The sequence below is a fragment of the Scyliorhinus torazame genome, chromosome 8, assembly GCF_047496885.1.
Source record: "Scyliorhinus torazame isolate Kashiwa2021f chromosome 8, sScyTor2.1, whole genome shotgun sequence".
Taxonomy (NCBI): domain Eukaryota; kingdom Metazoa; phylum Chordata; class Chondrichthyes; order Carcharhiniformes; family Scyliorhinidae; genus Scyliorhinus; species Scyliorhinus torazame.
The window spans coordinates 85,370,113-85,387,616 of record NC_092714.1 but is presented as its reverse complement, the minus strand read 5'-3'; the positions used below and the strand labels follow the sequence as shown (position 1 = coordinate 85,387,616).

At 46.9% G+C, this 17,504-nt stretch overlaps 1 protein-coding gene across 3 annotated transcripts in view; it reads left to right on the top strand.

Annotated features, from left to right (window-relative positions):
- arl13b (ADP-ribosylation factor-like 13b) overlaps positions 1–17,504 on the top strand; it is a 143,338-nt gene that overhangs the window by 20,834 nt on the left and 105,000 nt on the right. For all 3 annotated transcript variants that reach the window (XM_072513918.1, XM_072513916.1, XM_072513917.1), the window contains exon 3: positions 15,043–15,113. In XM_072513918.1, the coding sequence (XP_072370019.1) occupies positions 15,043–15,113 (71 nt within the window). The remainder of the gene's footprint in view (positions 1–15,042; positions 15,114–17,504) is intronic.

Below are 17,504 nucleotides of genomic sequence, written 5' to 3'. Positions count from 1 at the left end.
GCAAAGGAGACCAAAATTTCGACCGATGCCAGTCAATCCGGCATTGGGGCAGTGCTCCTTCAACGTGATGAGGCCTCATCAAGGGCCCCCATTGCATATGCATCACATGCGATGACCCCCACGGAGCAGCGCTACGCGCAGATAGAAAAGGAGTGCCTGGGCCTTCTGACCGGTGTGGTTAAGTTTCACGATTATGTCTACGGACTTCCTCAATTCACCGTCGAGACCGACCATCGCCCGCTGGTCAATATAATACAGAAAGACTTGAACAACATGACGCCTCGCCTCCAGCGTATTCTTCTCAAGCTCTGGCGATACGACACCCCAGGCAAGGACCTCATCATTGCTGACGCTTCCTCCAGGGCAGTCAACACTCCATGTGACCCAGCGGGATTTGTCTGCCAGGTTGACGCCCATGTGGCATTCGCGGCCTCCAATCTACCTGCCTCGGATGAACGCCTTGTCCAAATTTGCCGCGCGACGGCGGCTGACCCTTTGCTACAGCGTGTCATGCGCCACCTAACGGATGGGTGGCTCAAGGGCCAATGCCCTCAATTCTATAATGTCAGAGATGATCTGGCTGTAGGAGACGGGGTTCTTCTAAAACTGGACTGCATTGTCATCCCGCATAGCATGCGCCAGCTTGTCCTGCAACAACTACACGAGGGCCACCTTGGCGTGGAAAAGTGCCACCGACGGGCCCGAGATGCAGTGTACTGGCCCAGCATTAATGAGGACCTAGCCAACACATGCTCAACTGCCCCACTTGTCAGCGCTTCCAGCCGCCCCAACCACATGAGACTCTGCAGCTCCATGAGTTGGTCACGTCACCATGGACCAAGGTGGGCATCGACCTCTTCCACGCGCTGGGTGGAGACTATGTCCTGATCGTGGACTACTTTTCGAATTACCCGGAGGTGATACGGTTGCACGACCTCCCCTCGTCTGCAGTCATTCGTGCATGTAGAGAAACCTTTGCTCGACACGGCATCCCGCTCACGGTTATGTTGGACAATGGCCCCTGCTTCGACAGCCAAGAATGGTCCAACTTTGCCAGGCGGTACAATTTTGCCCATGTGACGTCCAGTCCCCTGTACCCCCAATCCAACGGCAAAGCCGAGAAGGGAGTACATGTCGTCAAACGGCTCCTATGCAAGGCTGCCGATGCTGGGTCGGATTTCTACCTTGTCTTGCTGGCCTATCGCTCCGCCCCACCTGTCCACTGGCCCGTCGCCAGCCCAGTTACTCATGAGTCGCACCCTGAGGACGACGGTGCCTCCCATCCATGTCCCAGACCTCGACCACGTTCCGGTCCTTCGCCGGATGCAGCTGTCTCGTGCACAGCACAAGGTGGCTCATGTCTCCCGTGCAGCTGATCTCCCTGCTCTGGCTCCAGATGACAACGTCCGCGTCCATCTTCCGGATGGTGGCTGGTCTGCAACCGCTGTTGTCCTTCGGCAGGTGACCCCTGCTCGTTCCTGGTTCGTCTACCGGATGGCTCTATTCTGCGCCGCAATCAACGCGCCCTTCGTCTCGTTCCACGCTCGCCACGTGATCCTCCACTGTCTCCTCGTCCTCCTGCTGACCCTGCTACGGACTATGCAGAGCTCCCTGTCACTCTGCCTCCCCCTGACTTTGACGCAGTCCAGCCCGCTCCTGAACCGGTGGCTCTTGACCCACCCTTGAGGCGGTCAACCAGAATTCGTCGCTCACCTCAGAGACTGAATTTATGAACTTTTCGAATTTATGGACTCTCTGAATTGTTTCGTTGCTTTGTTTGATCGTTTCCCTGGTTTGTATATAGTGTTGATCTCGTTACTCTTGTTGCATACTGCCTCTCTGCACCAGGCACCTTCCCATGTAAATGGCTTAGTTCTCATGTACGTAGTCCTGTAAATATGTCTTCGCACCCCACACGTAGTTAGGAACTTTCTCACCAGACATTATTGATTACCGCACACATTTTTTTATAAAAGGGGGGATGTCATAATATACACCAGTATATCATGGTGCAGACACACACACACTGATGGACACACAACAAGACCAATCAACACACACAACACCGCAGCCAATCACCAGTTCGAGCACACGCACTATATAGACAGAGGGCATCAGAGTTCCCGCTCATTTGAGATGCAGCCTCTCAGAAGGACAGAGCTTACAGCACAGATCTTCACCATGTGCTGAGTGCATAGACTGGTTAGGACAGGCATAGGTCTTTAGTTCAATCTAACATCATGTTAACCCACAGTGAAAGTATGTTCAACAGTTTCTAACTCAATAAAATAGTGTTGTACTATTTTAAGTGTTGGTGGCCTGTATGTGTTCCACGGATCCAGAGCACCCAACACATCATAAGCCATCCTGGTCTCTTGGGTAAACAAGTAAGGAGTTAGTTTATTGTTTAAAAATTCACTCGGTGCAAGGATATGACTCATTACAAAGGTAAAAACATGCCCTGAATCCTGCGACATATATAAGTAAGCATAAACACATACATGCTCTAGCGTGAAAAAAATAACATAATGCTACAGAGTAGAGGAGATGAAATTGATGAGAGTGAAAATCCATAAGAAAATAAATAAATATACGTTCCAAAGTAGTCTTGAAATTCTAATAAGGTTGTGGCTGATGTAAACTGGTTGTTTTTCTGAAAGTCAGTCTTCTTTAAATGTAATCTGTTTAATGGCACTTTAAATTTCTTTTGATTAAAATGCTGTACCTTTGTGATGAATTCCAAAATGTAACAGAGGTAAGGTCCAAACGTGGGAATAGCAGGGTGAGAGAGGTGATACCTTCTGCAGGTGCCTTCTGGATATTACTGGCAGACACTACAGAGTACTCCTGCTGTAACCAACAGACACATTTATAATATTAGCTTTTCATAAGTGGGATTCTGATCATGTGACAGCTGGCTATTGGCACACAATGAGGGAAATCCAAATTAACAATCCATTTATCAAAGCTATCAAGGTGTCATCAAAACAGATGGCAGGTCCTTGGCACCATACTTTCGTAATAAGTTTTGTTAGTCCTTTTTTTGTTCCAGATAGTTTCAGGGGTCAGGAAACCTGGTGTCCTTATGTTTTTCAGAGAGGTCAAGCAATGGCAGGTGTGACGTCCATCAGGTAATTGTCCAGCTCTGTCCCCCTAGTAATCTGCTTTTACAGGCTTCTAGAAACTTGGCCCATTTGTAGCTCAGGTGACTTCTACGGCCTTTTTATAACACCAAGTCTTTGCAGTTCTAACTGGTTCTTTCCTTTTTAAAAATAATCCAGGCATTACACCAGCTGATTGAACTAATGATTAATATTCTGCATTGCACATGTCACATCATCTTGACGGGTTAAAGAGCACTTTCAGCTCACCTTTGTCTCCTTGCTGTTTGATGGCATCAATCCGGTGTGCTACTAGAGCTTCCGGACTGGGCAATTTCATCTCCGCAGTTACCATTACTGCTTGGAGGAAGGGCAACTCACCACCCAAAATGTGACCCACAGTTTGGGAACTGCTGACCTAGCTGAAAGCAAGTACCTCCTGGAACAAAATGTCCAGGTAACTGTCCCCCTCCCTGATTAATTTCAGTGTCTGAAGCTTGTATTCCAGCCCATTAACTCTTGCGTTAATGTTCCTCGAGCTGCAGACGCTTAATGCAGATGTGGTTGCCATGGGTCACACTAGTGTTGACCAGCTTCCCTCATGATATAGCTGCAACACATGCCTCCCCTGCTAATTCCATTGTGTTTTATTTGACTAATCAATTCTATGAAGAAGAAGTGTTGTGCAGAGGTTTGCCACCCATCTAAATAAAACTAGACGATATTTGTATTAGAGTTTTGTCATCCTTTAGTTCTGAAATTAATAGTAAAGTATCAAGAAAATTAATTATCCAAGTTAATAAAGTTTCATTTTATTTAGACATTGGGGTGGCACAGCTGCCTCACTGCCAGGGACCTGGGTTTAATTCCGACCTTGGGTCACTGTGTGGAGTTTGTCCATTCTCCCCGTGTCTGCGTGGGTTTCCTCCGGGTGGTCCGGTTTCCTCCCACAGTCCAAAGACTTGCGGGTAGGGTAAGTGGATTGGCCATGCTAAATTGCCCCTTAATCTGCAGGGATGTGCAGGTTAGTTGTGGGGTTACGGGGAAAGGGAAGGATGGACGGGGGAGTAGATATGGTAGAGTGCCCTTCCGAAGGTCAGTGCAGACTCGATGGGTCAAATGGCCTCCTGCATTGTAAGAATTCTATGATTAAATGCATATGGTGGGTCAATCACAGGAGTGATACTTGCTGTATCCCAGCAAGTACCTTATCATTTTGACTTTCTAAAATATGAAGATGAGAGTTTTCTGAAATAGAAGATGAAATTGCCTGATCTGCTTTGTGAAAGAACATTTAGATGAGAACTGTTCTTGTATGTAAACATTGAAATTGCGTAATGAAGAATAACATTTGGATCATGCTTCAGCAGACGAGGGGAGAGGGAGGAGGGAATCTATACCTGCACTCTCCAAGAATGGATGCGTTAGGGATAGATGGGGGTTTAACATTTTGTAAATTTTAATTAGGAATGCAACCCATTTCCAGTGCTCCCACTTCAGGATTTGACAGGGCGTTTGGATGCTGGTGAGAAATCGGGGATTTAATTATTATAGATGGACGATAGTATTTGGTGCAATTATGACCCATTTGCAAAGCACCTTTGAAACATCCCCAGAACAGCGGAGTAGTGTAAATGGTGCCACGTGAGCGTGCAAACCTCATTTTAATGCATTAGCATGTCATTAGCGCGCACTCTCTATCACACCAGTGCCATTTGCAACAGGTGTACAAAATGTGAACCTGGCAGCCCCCCCCCCCTTTTTTTTTTTTTACTGTTCAGGGTGCACTGGAGAGGATGTGAGGGACACAAGTTCAGCTCAGGCCATTTTCACCTTTCATTGAAGAGTCAATTGTGCCAGTGAGATATGCAGAGCTAAAAGGTCACTGCCACCGAGGGTCTGGGGTGCTTTATCAACCCTTTAACTATATTTAGGTTTGACATTTCCGTTTCATTTGCCCCTTTTAATTTGTCCCTCAGTTGTTTTTTTTAAGTTTAATTTAATTTACTTTATTTGGTTCAATTAAAAATAGTTGGAGCCCTAAGCATTGAATTCCAATGCTCAATCAAAAGTTTACATCACACAGGGTACATTGATGTGAACCCCAGTGCAAAGCACCATGGTGAACTTTATCATCACTCGCCACGTTGCAGGTTACAATCGGAGGCTTCTGTGAGGCCCTTAAAGTCACTGCCGCTCTGAACTTCTATACGAGCAGCTCGTTTCAGGGCAGCACCGGTTAGGGAGATGAAAGTTGCCCTTTATGCGACAGCCCACATGTATATTAACTTGGACTGGGAGTCAAGACACCAGGGCAATGGACGTCACCTGCTTAGCTGTCATGTCCCAGGTACCAGGGCAATGGACTTCACCTGCTTAGCTGTCATGCCCCAGATGCAGGATTTGATAGATTGAACTCGTGTGGCCCTGCATTCTCCAAGGCATCATGCAGTGCCAGTTATGAGCTGCATGAGATTACATCCCCTCAATGCCCAGATCGCCTGTGACCACATGATGTGAGCCATGCAGGTATGTGCCCATTTTCTGGTAAGCGTCCATGATAGTTACATCTTGGGCTGCTCGACGATCTTGGGTATGTTTGAGGGAGAGCAACATCTGGAGGGGTGACTCCTCTGGGACAAGGGGTACTTCCATAAGAAAGTGGCAGATGACGCAATTGCGAGGCCACAAACTGAGGCGGAGATTCACTACAATAAGGCTCATGCTTCGATGCACATGCTGGTCCAGCAGGCGATTGGACAGCTGAAGATGCAGTTCCGGTGCGTGGACCGGCCGGAGGGTGCCCTCCAATACAGCCCCCAGAGTGTGTACTGCATAATAGTGGTCTGCTGTGCTCTCCAAAACTTGGAGCGGCAGAGGGGAGACTACCTGCAACAGGAGAAGGAGAAGCGCCATATCTCCTTGGATGAAGTGGACACGAGGCGGGCAGCGAGGGGAACCCGAGGAGGAGGAAGGAGCTTGGTCCATGGCCAGAGCCCACTTGAACCGTCGGGCGAGGGATGCCTCTAGGTTTGGGGCCGAGCAGGACTAGCAGTGAGGAGACCTTATGATTTAGTGTGGTGTCAGTGATTTCCACGGTGGTGCCCGATTTCATGGGCAAGGTGCTAAAGCCATTGGCCAGACTCTTCAGGAGAATGATGATGACTTGCATTGAGGACAGAACGATGATCCCCGATCCTTCAACGATATGTCTGACTCCTGTCTGTCAGAGATCTGAACGCGTCCTTCCAAGGAACCGGTTTATCATGGGATTTAGAGACGTAGGATGGGGCAGCACGGTGGTGTAGTGGTTAGCACTGCTGCCTCACGGTACCGAGGACCTAGTTCAATCCTGACCCTGGGTCACTGTCCGTTTGGAGTTTGCACTTTCTCCCTGCGTCTGTGTTGGTCTCACCCCCACAACCCAAAGATGTGCAGTGTAGGTGGATTAGCCACACTAAATTTCCCCTTAATTGGGGGGGGGGGAAAAAAGGCAACACGGTGGCACAATGGTTAGCACTGCTGCCTCACGGCGCCGAGGTCCCAGGTTCGATCCCGGCTCTTGGTCACAGTCCGTGTGGAGTTTGCACGTTCTCCCTGTGTTTGCGTGGGTTTCGCATCCACAACCCAAAGATGTGCAGGGTAGGTGGATTGGCCAAGCTAAATTGTTCCTTAATTAGAAAAAATGAATTGGGTACTTTAAATTTACAAAACAAAAGTTGTGGGATGAGCTCTCGTCTGCAACAGCCCTCTTTGACTTCAAGGATTCTGCCTTCACAGTCATCTGCGTGGGAGGGGGTGGAAGGGCAGCAGCAGTGCAACTTCACAGAGTTATCAGTGTGGGAGGTGGCAGCGCCAAAGTGCTGCCGCTCTCACATTGCACAGGGATGAAGCGCCGAGTGTGCTTGGAGGTTTGCGGAGCACGGCACCATGAAATAACAGGGAGGAGGACAAAGCTGGCGAACAAGATGATATTTATTTACATGTGCTTATTTTATAATAGTGGCCTGTCTTAACTAGTGCCTCTGCTCTGCTCACCAGCGTCCATTAGATGCCTACAGTTTCTTCCAATTCCTAACTCTCACACTTCGTCTTGGTGTTCCCCCAGGATCCACGCTGAGGTTGAGGTGGTCTGCTGCCTGCAACAGCCTGACATGACTTTGGCGAGGGTCCGCTTGGGGGGGGGGCGTGCGAGAACCTTGAGGATCCAGGTGTACTTGTGGGCAGCATGGTTGTTACAGTGCTATCCTCAGTGTTTGGGACTTGAGGCGTGTGGCTCACAGGGAGGGGCATGTCTGATTGGCTGGACATCCTCGGTGGAGGATTCTGAGCTGTGCTGTCAATCCTCTTCCCTTGGGTGCCCGGGGCCCCCTGTACTGCTCCATGGGATAGAGGGGCAGCTCGAGTGAGATCCAGGAGCCCCGCCATCTCTGCCGCTGACACTTGTGGATTCTCACCAGTGCCTCTACCATGCAATTGATGGCTCTCAGCCTTGGAGGTAATGCCCTCAGCCATGGAGGTCAAGAGTTGAGCCATCAAGCGAATGCCCGCCATGGATTTCATGTCCTGCACCAAGTTGGTCGCCATTGTGAATGCCATCCTCGTAGTTTTGGCCTTGTTGCGTTGGATCACCAGCTGTGAGGTGCTCACCAGTGAGCGACCCAGAAGCCTGACTACTACTCAATTCCACAGAGGTGTGAATATCTGAGCTAGTAGAGGGTGCAGATGAGAGATGTATCACCTCTTTGATGCTGAACTCCTCTGAACTGTTCAAATCTGTGGTTCCCAGGAGGCATGAGGGTGGCTTGGGCTGCTCTCCTGATTACCCTGGAAGGAAAGGGCGATGGAAATAGGATATCATGGGGGATAAATGATGAGATGTTTACTCTCGTGAGGATTGAGGAATGGCTGTTTGTCCCTTTTGATTACTGCCCTCGCCCCTCGCTAATCCATCTGAACAAATTTGATCCTGCTCCTCCCCGGCAGCTCGAGGGCTCTTTCCTCATTTGGGGATGGGGGGTGGGTGGCAGCGGCGGTGTGAGGTGCAAGTCTTCCGCATGACTCTGGGTGTGTGTGCCCTCTCACCAGTTGTGCTCGATTTTGTCCTGCGGGGATACAGATGGGGCATGTATATGCAGAATCCTAGCAGCTCAGATGGTTGAGAAGTGGCATATGTGTGACTGGAGTCAGAGCAAGGATGTGAGGAGCAGATTTGAGATTGAAGGGTACGATGGTTGGTGGAGAGGTGGGCTGCTGGGAGAAGGGCTTTGTGACAGGTGGGCAACCTGCGAGGTGACTGGGCAAGAGATCACCTTGGAGGTGCGAAGGGGTCGGTGAGGGACTGGAGGCAGCGGACTTGCCCTGGCTACATGAAGAAGGGTGTTCTTTTTCCGGCACCGCTGCTGTCCTCTTCTGTATGGAGCTAGCACTTACTAGGATGCCATACACTCCCAGGCGGGAGTGGTGACCTCGCTGGTGGAGCGCTTCATGTAGTGCGGTGCAGGACATCCATCCAGGCATCTGGTCAGGGCTCCGTCTGAGAAACCTTGTCCTGGCTTTAGTGCTGCCACCCCTTCTCATGGATCTGGAACAAGTCCTGTGAAGGCGTTTGTATGGAGCTCCCCAGTGATTACCATGATTAGGTTTCCCCAGTTCGAGTGACAACGGGAGGCAGCTAAGAATGCGTCATGATTCACGTGGGGAAAAAACACCAGAGGCTCAAAATTCTGTGAGAAATCCCACTAACGCTGTCTGTGGGACTCTCACCGTTTTTCTCACTGGAACTGACACTTTGCCATCCTTTGGTTAGATTCCACTGGTATGTTTAATAAAGTACTTCCTGCACTGCATCCTAGACCTGGACAGTGTTCCTGCTACTCCTAATCTTACTCAGGGTTACAGGCCTTTTCCGCAGCAATATAAAAAGCACGTCCTGACTGCACCCCACTACAATTCCAGTGATGCATCATTGAAGCTAACTACTGTCATTGTTTTATTTCCATCAAACAGCTGTGACATCGCTCTCGGCTGGAGTGAGCAGGTCAGGGCATTCTATCAGGCCTGTGAAGGTTTAGCTCCTGATTTAAATGCTACAAGCATTCTTTCCAGCCAGGCCTATGCAAGTTAAACCTCTGTAGGAAAGGCTGGGAGAAGGCCAGGCTGATACCTCTCCTGAGAATCCAAAAAGGGTCCTGAAGTCCAGGCCTTTTTCTGTCTATACCACAGCCGGTAACCTTGCACAAAGAGCAGACATACGTTCCTGAGGCAGAATGGACGGAAAACCCTCCTTTAAACTCTCAGGTAGAGAATTCTAGTACTATCTCAGTGAGATTGAGAGTCAATCTGGTGACAGCCTCTAAGTTATGGTGACTCTCCAGAGGAACTCCTGCAATCCGTGAGGTCTAATTGAAGGCAGATTCTAAGAGATTCAAACCAACCAATGATTTCCAAATCGGACTACAAAGACTATCACATCAGCAGCAAAGATCCATCTCAGCCCTTTGAACCCCTGTTATCTTTGAATCTTTCCTTCCAACCCACCCTGTATTTGTGTGTGTGCGTGTGCATGCGCGTGTGCGCGTACAATAGTTAGGTTAGTAGACCATTGTTCTATTAGTCCATTACATGTTTATCTCTACTCTTGTTGTAAATAGTTTAAAAAAAAATGTTTTACATACAAATGTGGTGCCTGTTGGTCATTGGAACAATCAAGGGTCAAAGATCTCAGGAAAATATATGAATTATTGGACTTATGGGACTCAGGTCTGCGGGGCTGGAATTGACTGCAAACTCGTCCAGGATGTTGTAATATTAAGATAGTCACATTGCTGTGATCTTCATATCCCAGAGATTTTCTTCGCACTCATTTTGGCTTTGAATAATGGAATGTTTGATGATTTCACCCTTGAATTATTTTAGCCCTCATATTCTAACATAGTCAGCGCACCCTCAAAAAGAGTCATAGATGTCTACAGCACAGGAAAGGCACTTTGGCCCATCGCATCTGCACCGGTCAACCATCTAACTATTCTAATCCCATTTTCCAGCACTTGCGCGCCATAGCCTTGTATGCCTTGGCATTGCATTGCAAGTACACATCTAAATATTTCTTAAATGTTGAGAGGGTCTCTGCATCCCCCACCCTTTCAAGCAGTGAGTTCCAGACTCCCACCACCGTCTGGGTGAAAAAGTTTTTCTCTCATCCCCTCGAAACCTCCTACCCTTTACCTTAAATCTATGCCCTCTAGTCATTGATCCCTCCAGTAAGGGGAGACGTTTCTTCCTGTCTACTCTAACTATACCCCTCATAATTTTATACATCTGAATGATGTCCTCCCAGAGACTTCTCTGCTCCAAGAAAAAACAACCCGAGTCTATCCAATCTCTCTTCCTAACTAAAACTCGCAGCCTCGTTTACCTTTCCCCTGAATTTCCCAAGGATCTATTCCAGAACTGTTCTCCTTGTTCCTCATCTACATTCAGCCCATCCAACTTCCTTAAGTATGATGATGACAGGTAGTTGTACCTCTTCATTCGCCTGTGGACCTGACATTAATTGTTGATAAATCACATTCAGGTTTTGCACTAGTAATGTGGTGTAATGTAGACCGCTGATGTTTTGTCCCTTTGTAACATACTTCAGCCCAAATATTATCCGGTATTTTTATAGTGATCGCACTCATGCCACTCACAGTTGTGTGGTGGGGATATAATTCTTGAAAATGTGATTTTGTTACATTTTATGATCATAGGTTCATATTCCTCCAGCTTTATGACTGCTGGTGTAAACGTTTTGCTTTGATATGCTGGAATATGAATTAATGAGTGCTTTTTGCTATGTGGTGTTGCCTGCTGAGCCGGTGAACTTTTCTGCTGAGCCGGTGAACTTTTCTGCTGAGCCGGTGAACTTTTCTGCTGAGCCGGTGAACTTTTCCTGCTGAGCCGGTGAACGTTTCCTGCTGAGCCGGTGAACGTTTCCTGCTGAGCCGGTGAACGTTTCCTGCTGAGCCGGTGAACGTTTCCTGCTGAGCCGGTGAACGTTTCCTGCTGAGCCGGTGAACGTTTCCTGCTGAGCCGGTGAACGTTTCCTGCTGAGCCGGTGAACGTTTCCTGCTGAGCCGGTGACTCGAACAGATGTACCTTCCAAAGTTGATGGGTCAAGTAAGGACCAGTTCTACATTTTCTTCATGAACTGTTGTTCTAAGCTATCAAAACAGCTGCGACCACATCTAGGACTGGCAACTCATGACCTTCGGACTGGCAACCCATAACCTTATGACCTTACGTAATCATGCATGCAACATATGGATTTGATAAATGTAAGCTTCTGTATCACAAAATGATAGCCCTATATGGCATGAACTGAGATACTAAGAGAATAAGGATTGATATCTAAAAATGGTATGAACTGCGAAACTAAGAGAATTGATTGGCTGTACGTAAATGAGAATGTGAACTAATTCTGCTTTAAAAGTGTATATTAAGCCAGTTTAAGCCACAGCTCAGAGAAAGTGTGCTGGCAAAGACTGCGGAATCTAGGACCTTTCTCCCAGAGCTCTGTAAACAATAAATTGCTTCTTTTGCTCACGTTGCCACATCTTTCGCACAAACATAGGGCATGTGTAGGTACGTATTCACATGCAACTCGCGTTTTTGGCAATTTCTGCAGGTATATTTTGTACACAACTTAACACAGTAATACTACAATAAGTTTGTACATCATGGCTGGTAGTTGTGTTGATCTTCGTCGGGTAAAGGGCACGTTCCTGGTAAGACATAAAATTGTTATTTACTCCTGGTATAGTTTCAACTGGATCCAATGCTTCCATCATCCCATTCCCCGAATGTCTATGCATGCACAAGTGTCTCCGCTGATGAGGACTTGGTGCGGTCCTGTCCACCGAGGAACAAACGCTGGTTTTTCAGCTAGGATCTTCACCATTACCGGGGAATATCGGGTAATACCGTCAATTCTAGGTTTTTATTCTTTGTTTCTTGACTAGTTCGTGTTTGGTGGCGCATTTCCTTCAATTGGTTGCTGAGTTCAAATATATATTTGCACATCCGATCTTTGTGTTTGTTGGGCCTATGTCTTCGTCTCCCCCCCCCGGTTATTATCCCCGCCGGTAATTGCATGGCGCAGCCAGTCATGAGTTCATAAGGGGACAGCCCGGTCGTCCGGTTTGGGCTTGCTCATAACTTCATCAAGACAGTGGGTAGAACGCCTACCCACTGCAGATGTTTCTCCCCCAGGGCCTTTGTTAGGGCAATTTTGAGGGTCCTATTCATTCGTTCAACCATTCCTGAGCTTTGTAGGTGATATGGTATGTGGAACTTTTGTTTTATTCCCATCCATTCACATATCCGCTTTGTTATTGTTCCCGTAAAGTGTGTCCCTTGATCTGAGTCTTGATCTGAGTCTATTTGTAAGGGCACCCCCCAAGCGAGGGATGATTTCTTCTGCCAATATGCGTGCTACAGTGTTTGCTGTACAGTCGCGCGTTGGAAACGCCTCTACTCATCGGGTAAATTGGTCGATGATGACTAGACAATATCGCTTACCCCTGCTTTGGGGTAGTGGTCCGGTAAACGCAATTTGAAGGTTTCCCAAGGGCCCCTAGGTCTCGTCTGGTGTGCCAGGACCCCCCCCCCCCCGCCCCGTGCCAGTCTCTGGATTGGTTCAGCCATGGCCGCAAAGTGAGGTATGAAATTCCGACTGTAATAGTCCCAAGACCTTGCGAATTCGATGGACTGAGGTCAGGCGAGGCATGTCCTGTATCGTCGCGCGTCGGGCCTGGGGCATAGTTCAGGTTCCTTGGTATATTTGTTGCCTGAGATAAATGATGGTCTTGCGTCCTATCTGGGTGACTGGCATCCACCTGACTTGCCCATTGGCGTCGTAAGTGGGTGTGGCTACCACGCCCATTTGAATGCCTTGGTGTGTGGGCGAGAGTCCAGCTTTAAACATCTGAATAAAGGGGGCATCATCCCGTTGGGGATTCGCTTGTCCTGATGATTCGCAATATGTGTCAAATAATCGTTCCCCATAATCGCTACTAGGCTCCCCTTTCCGCTGTCTTGTAGCCTGGACCCTTCCCCAAATTGTGGGGGGGGTCCCCCAAGCCGGTACAGATGGCCACTTTAAACGGATTATAGACTGCCTGTTGGGCGGCCCGTGTCACGTTCGCTGCGACTGCATTTGCCCAACCCCTGTCTCAGAAATTGGCTGCTAGGGTTCTCCACTTATCTGCTGGACATTTGGCCCTTACTAATTGGTATATATCTCGTGGGTGTAAATCATGAACCTCCCACATCTTTCCTACATTCCTCCAAAAATCTGTATTTTTACTACGTGGGTTCAGGGTGCCTAAATCTTTCAAAATAGCCTAATTCTCTAGTGGTGTGAAGGCTTTGTATCTCATGTGCGACATTAGCATAACGTTTGACGGGGGTGCATTTAATTTCTGTCATTCGTCCTTCGTCCTCCACGTGTAGAGGGGCGGAGGCATATGAGGGTGGATTTTCTCGGCGGGAGTCATTTAAGAGGTCAGTACTTTGTCTTGTTGCCTGAGCATAATTTATACATGTTACTAACTGGTGAACTAAGATGAACCCGCCTTTTTGGTCGTGTCTCGCTTCTGTTTATCCCACTGTTTTCTTTGTGCTACGAGGGTGCGCTGGGATCCCACCCATCTTTGATCATTTTCTGTACTAGGTCCTTTCGTTCTTGTCCGAACGCCAGACTTGGGGATCCTGAGGCTTTTTGCCTCTCTTTTCCATGATTTGTTAACAGTGTCGCCTATCAACCGCGTCTCCGGTTCCACTGGACGCCTGTGCTCCGAGGCTTTACCAGTCGTCCACTCACTTGGAGTGGTGATCCTGGCTTGTCACTATGTCTCGGTATATGAATAAATCCCATGACCGTTAACACTCGACAGTCTGTGTGTCTCAGATTCCCAACTAACTCTGGCCTTTACGTGGGATACAATTGCCCTCTTAATTCAGGCTCCGTATGGGTCCTCGAGTAGCCGATTATCACAACACATTTAATAACGTAAAACACAAAGAATTAAACTGAGTCCCTTACTCACGTGGTCTCGATACCTGGTTTGGTGGATACCGCTTCGTTGTTCGTCCGTCTCGCCGTGGGACTAATTTTTGGCGGTCAAAAGTTTGACTACTTGCCTGGTTCACCGACTCACACGGTGCACAGCTTTGCGGTATCCTGTTTGTGACGCCAAATATTGGGTGAAAAATATTCACAAATAGACAACATGAGCAAAAGAAGCAATTTATTGTTTACAGAGCTCTGGGAGAAAGGTCCTAGACTCCGCAGTCTTTGCCAGCACACTTTCTCTCTGAGCTATGGCTTAAACTGGCTTAATATACACATTCAAAGCAGAATTAGTTCACATTCTTGTTTACATACAGCCAATCAATTCTCTTAGTTTCGCAGTTCATACCACTTTTAGGTATCAATTCTTATTCTCTTAGCATCTCAGTTCATGCCATACATGGCTATCAATTCATGACACAGAAGTTTACATTTATCAAATCCATATGTTGCACGTGTGATTATATAAGGTCATGAGTTGCCAGCCCTGGATGTGGTCGCAGTTGTTTTGACAGCCTAGTATAACAGCTCATGAAGAAAATGGGGAACTGGTCCTTACTTGACCCATTGTCTTTGGAAGGTACATCTGTTAGAGTCACTCTTAGCCCAAAGTTCACTGTCTCAGCAGAAAAGTTCACTGTCTCAGCAGGAAACGCCATATAGCAAAAAGCAATCATTAATTCATATTCCAGCATATTATCAAAGCAAAAAGTTTACACCGACAAGACTATATAGTGATACAAGTTCTGAAATCCCTGGACCTCATTTTTTATTGTGTTGTAAATGGGTAAAATAGCCTTACGTAAATGCAACATGCTCTTTTCACAGGAAGGTGACTCTACTAATGGTAGGATTGGATAATGCTGGGAAAACCGCAACTGTAAAAGGGATTCAAGGAGGTAAGAAATCTTTGGTGCTCTGTTGAAACTTCTAGCTATATTATCTCCAGCACTCTGTGGTAATTGTAGATATAAACATTGTGAATTAGAAATCTTGTCTAACAAGACATAACAGCTGTAGCTTTAAATTCTAAAAAATACATTTAATCTCTCATTCATATCAGATCTTTCAAATATTGTGGTGTGGACATTGCCCCCATGTAAGAAACCTTGGCTCTTGATAAGTATGATAGCCACAAAATAATTTTGACATGATGGCTACTGTTTTGCGAACAAAATCCACACCTCGCACACTTGTGGTACAGTAAACAAGACTGGGCCATTAGCTCGTAATGCTGATTTGACACCAGCCATGTCATTTTCAAACTTGCCACTCGTGCTAGCATACTCTTTTAACCTTGCACTGATGAGCATGAGTTCATCAACCAGAAGGAACCTTCATCATTAATAAATACAGTGAATGTTTGAAGCCCCAACACCGGTTGTTTTGGGATGATACTTGTCACATCTTGCTAATTAACATTCCGTCCCCTTATTCCTATTCTCTGTCTTCCACTCAGCCAGTTTACAAACTAGACCAACAAAATCTGCCTTCAATTTCATGAATTTCAACTTCTTGTGATTAATTTTATCAAACACTTTCTGGAAGTCCTACAAATAACATCCATAGACATTTCACTGTGTTTAGTCACCTTTTTTATTTTAAAAAATCAGTCCGGTTCATTAAATGACCCACCTTTTTACAAATACACCCTGGATTTAAAAAAATAAATAAATTTAAGTACCTAATTCATTCTTTTTCAATTATGGGGCAATTTAGCGTGCCAATCCACATACCCAAGCACATATTTGGGTTGTGGGGTATATGCTAGATTTTAAGGGAGTAAAATCACTTGTGCTTCATGAAGGTGTCAGGTTGTTGCAAGAGTTGTTGCACATATAGCCATATGTGTGCTGTTGACATTCTTCAATTATGGTAACCCTGTGACCCATAGCCCTTTCCTGTCACTTTCTGTGGTCCACGAGAAGTCCGATCAATTCTTTAAACCTGGCAAACAGTCTCTTTGTGATCCAAACAAGTGGCGCTGGACAGACTCAGCAGGTCTAGCAGCAACCGTGGAGAGAGAAGCAGAGCTATGTTTCGAGTCCAATGCGACTCTTTTTTTGGACCCATTTGTGACTTGCTTTTTGCAGGAACGCACTGCAGCCGTACTGCAAATGTCTTCAACCGAAAATGTCCCTGCTGCATAAGGATTTAGGGCAATGGTCACTTTAGCTTCCACAAGCAATGCAGTACCAGTCATGGGCTCCAACTCTTGCAACATTCTATAGGTATCTGGTTTTGCCTCTTTGGGAATCTCAGTCTTCTCACACTGCTGATTGAGCTACCTGAACTTCAGTCTGGACCTCCTAGAGTATAAATGAAAGGTAAGTCTGCTTGTGAAGTGTCATGCTCCAACCTGAATTCCTTGCAGATAGTCCCTAAAGCTTCCCAAACTGATGCTGCCCTTTTCATATAGCCAGTAAGGGGTGGCAATGTCAGTTATCCATCAGGAAAGTAAACACTTGTGCTAACAGGATGGTTGAAATGTCAAAAGTAGCACAATTTGAAATTCTGATCATAAAACCTCATTTAGCTCTTTAGAGAGACACCAAAGATCTGACTACTTGTGAATGTGTGTCCCCCTTGAATATTGTTTGAAATGTTCATTTGAGATCTCTAGCCGACCGTACAACGGAATGCATGCATCACTGAACATTCACCATGCTAAGGGGAAGTGGTTTAGGAGTTGGTGAAGGAGGGGGGGTTTAGATTCCTGGACCACTGGGACCGTTTCTGGGGAAAGTGGGACCTGTACAAATGGGACGGTCTACATCTAAACCAGAGTGAGGCTAACATCCTTTCTAGTGGGTTTGCGAGTGCTGTTGGGAGGGGTTTAAACTAATTTGGCCGAGGGAGGGGGATACAGACTTAGCAGAATAGGGACACAGTATATCACAGAGAGTGTATAACAGAAAAACAAGCCAGAGAGAATACAGCAGCAATAAATTTCTGGAGAGTAAGACGAGGCTGAATGTGTATTTTTGAGTTTGCCCTATGTATTTTCTTTTCATGTACGGAATGATCCGCCTGAGCTGCACGCAGAACAATACTTTTGACTGTACCTCTGTTCACGTGACAATAAACAAGTACAAAATCCAATCCAAATTGCAGAAAAAAGTATTGGATTGGGGGAGAGCAGACTTTACTAAAATAAGGCAGGATCTGGCCAAGGTAGATTGGAACAAGTTACTGGTAGGGAGATCTACAGAAGAGCAGTGGGGAGTGTTCAAAGAGGAAATGGGGGTGGGGGGTGGGGGGGGGGGGGGGGTGTTCAGGCCCTACATGTT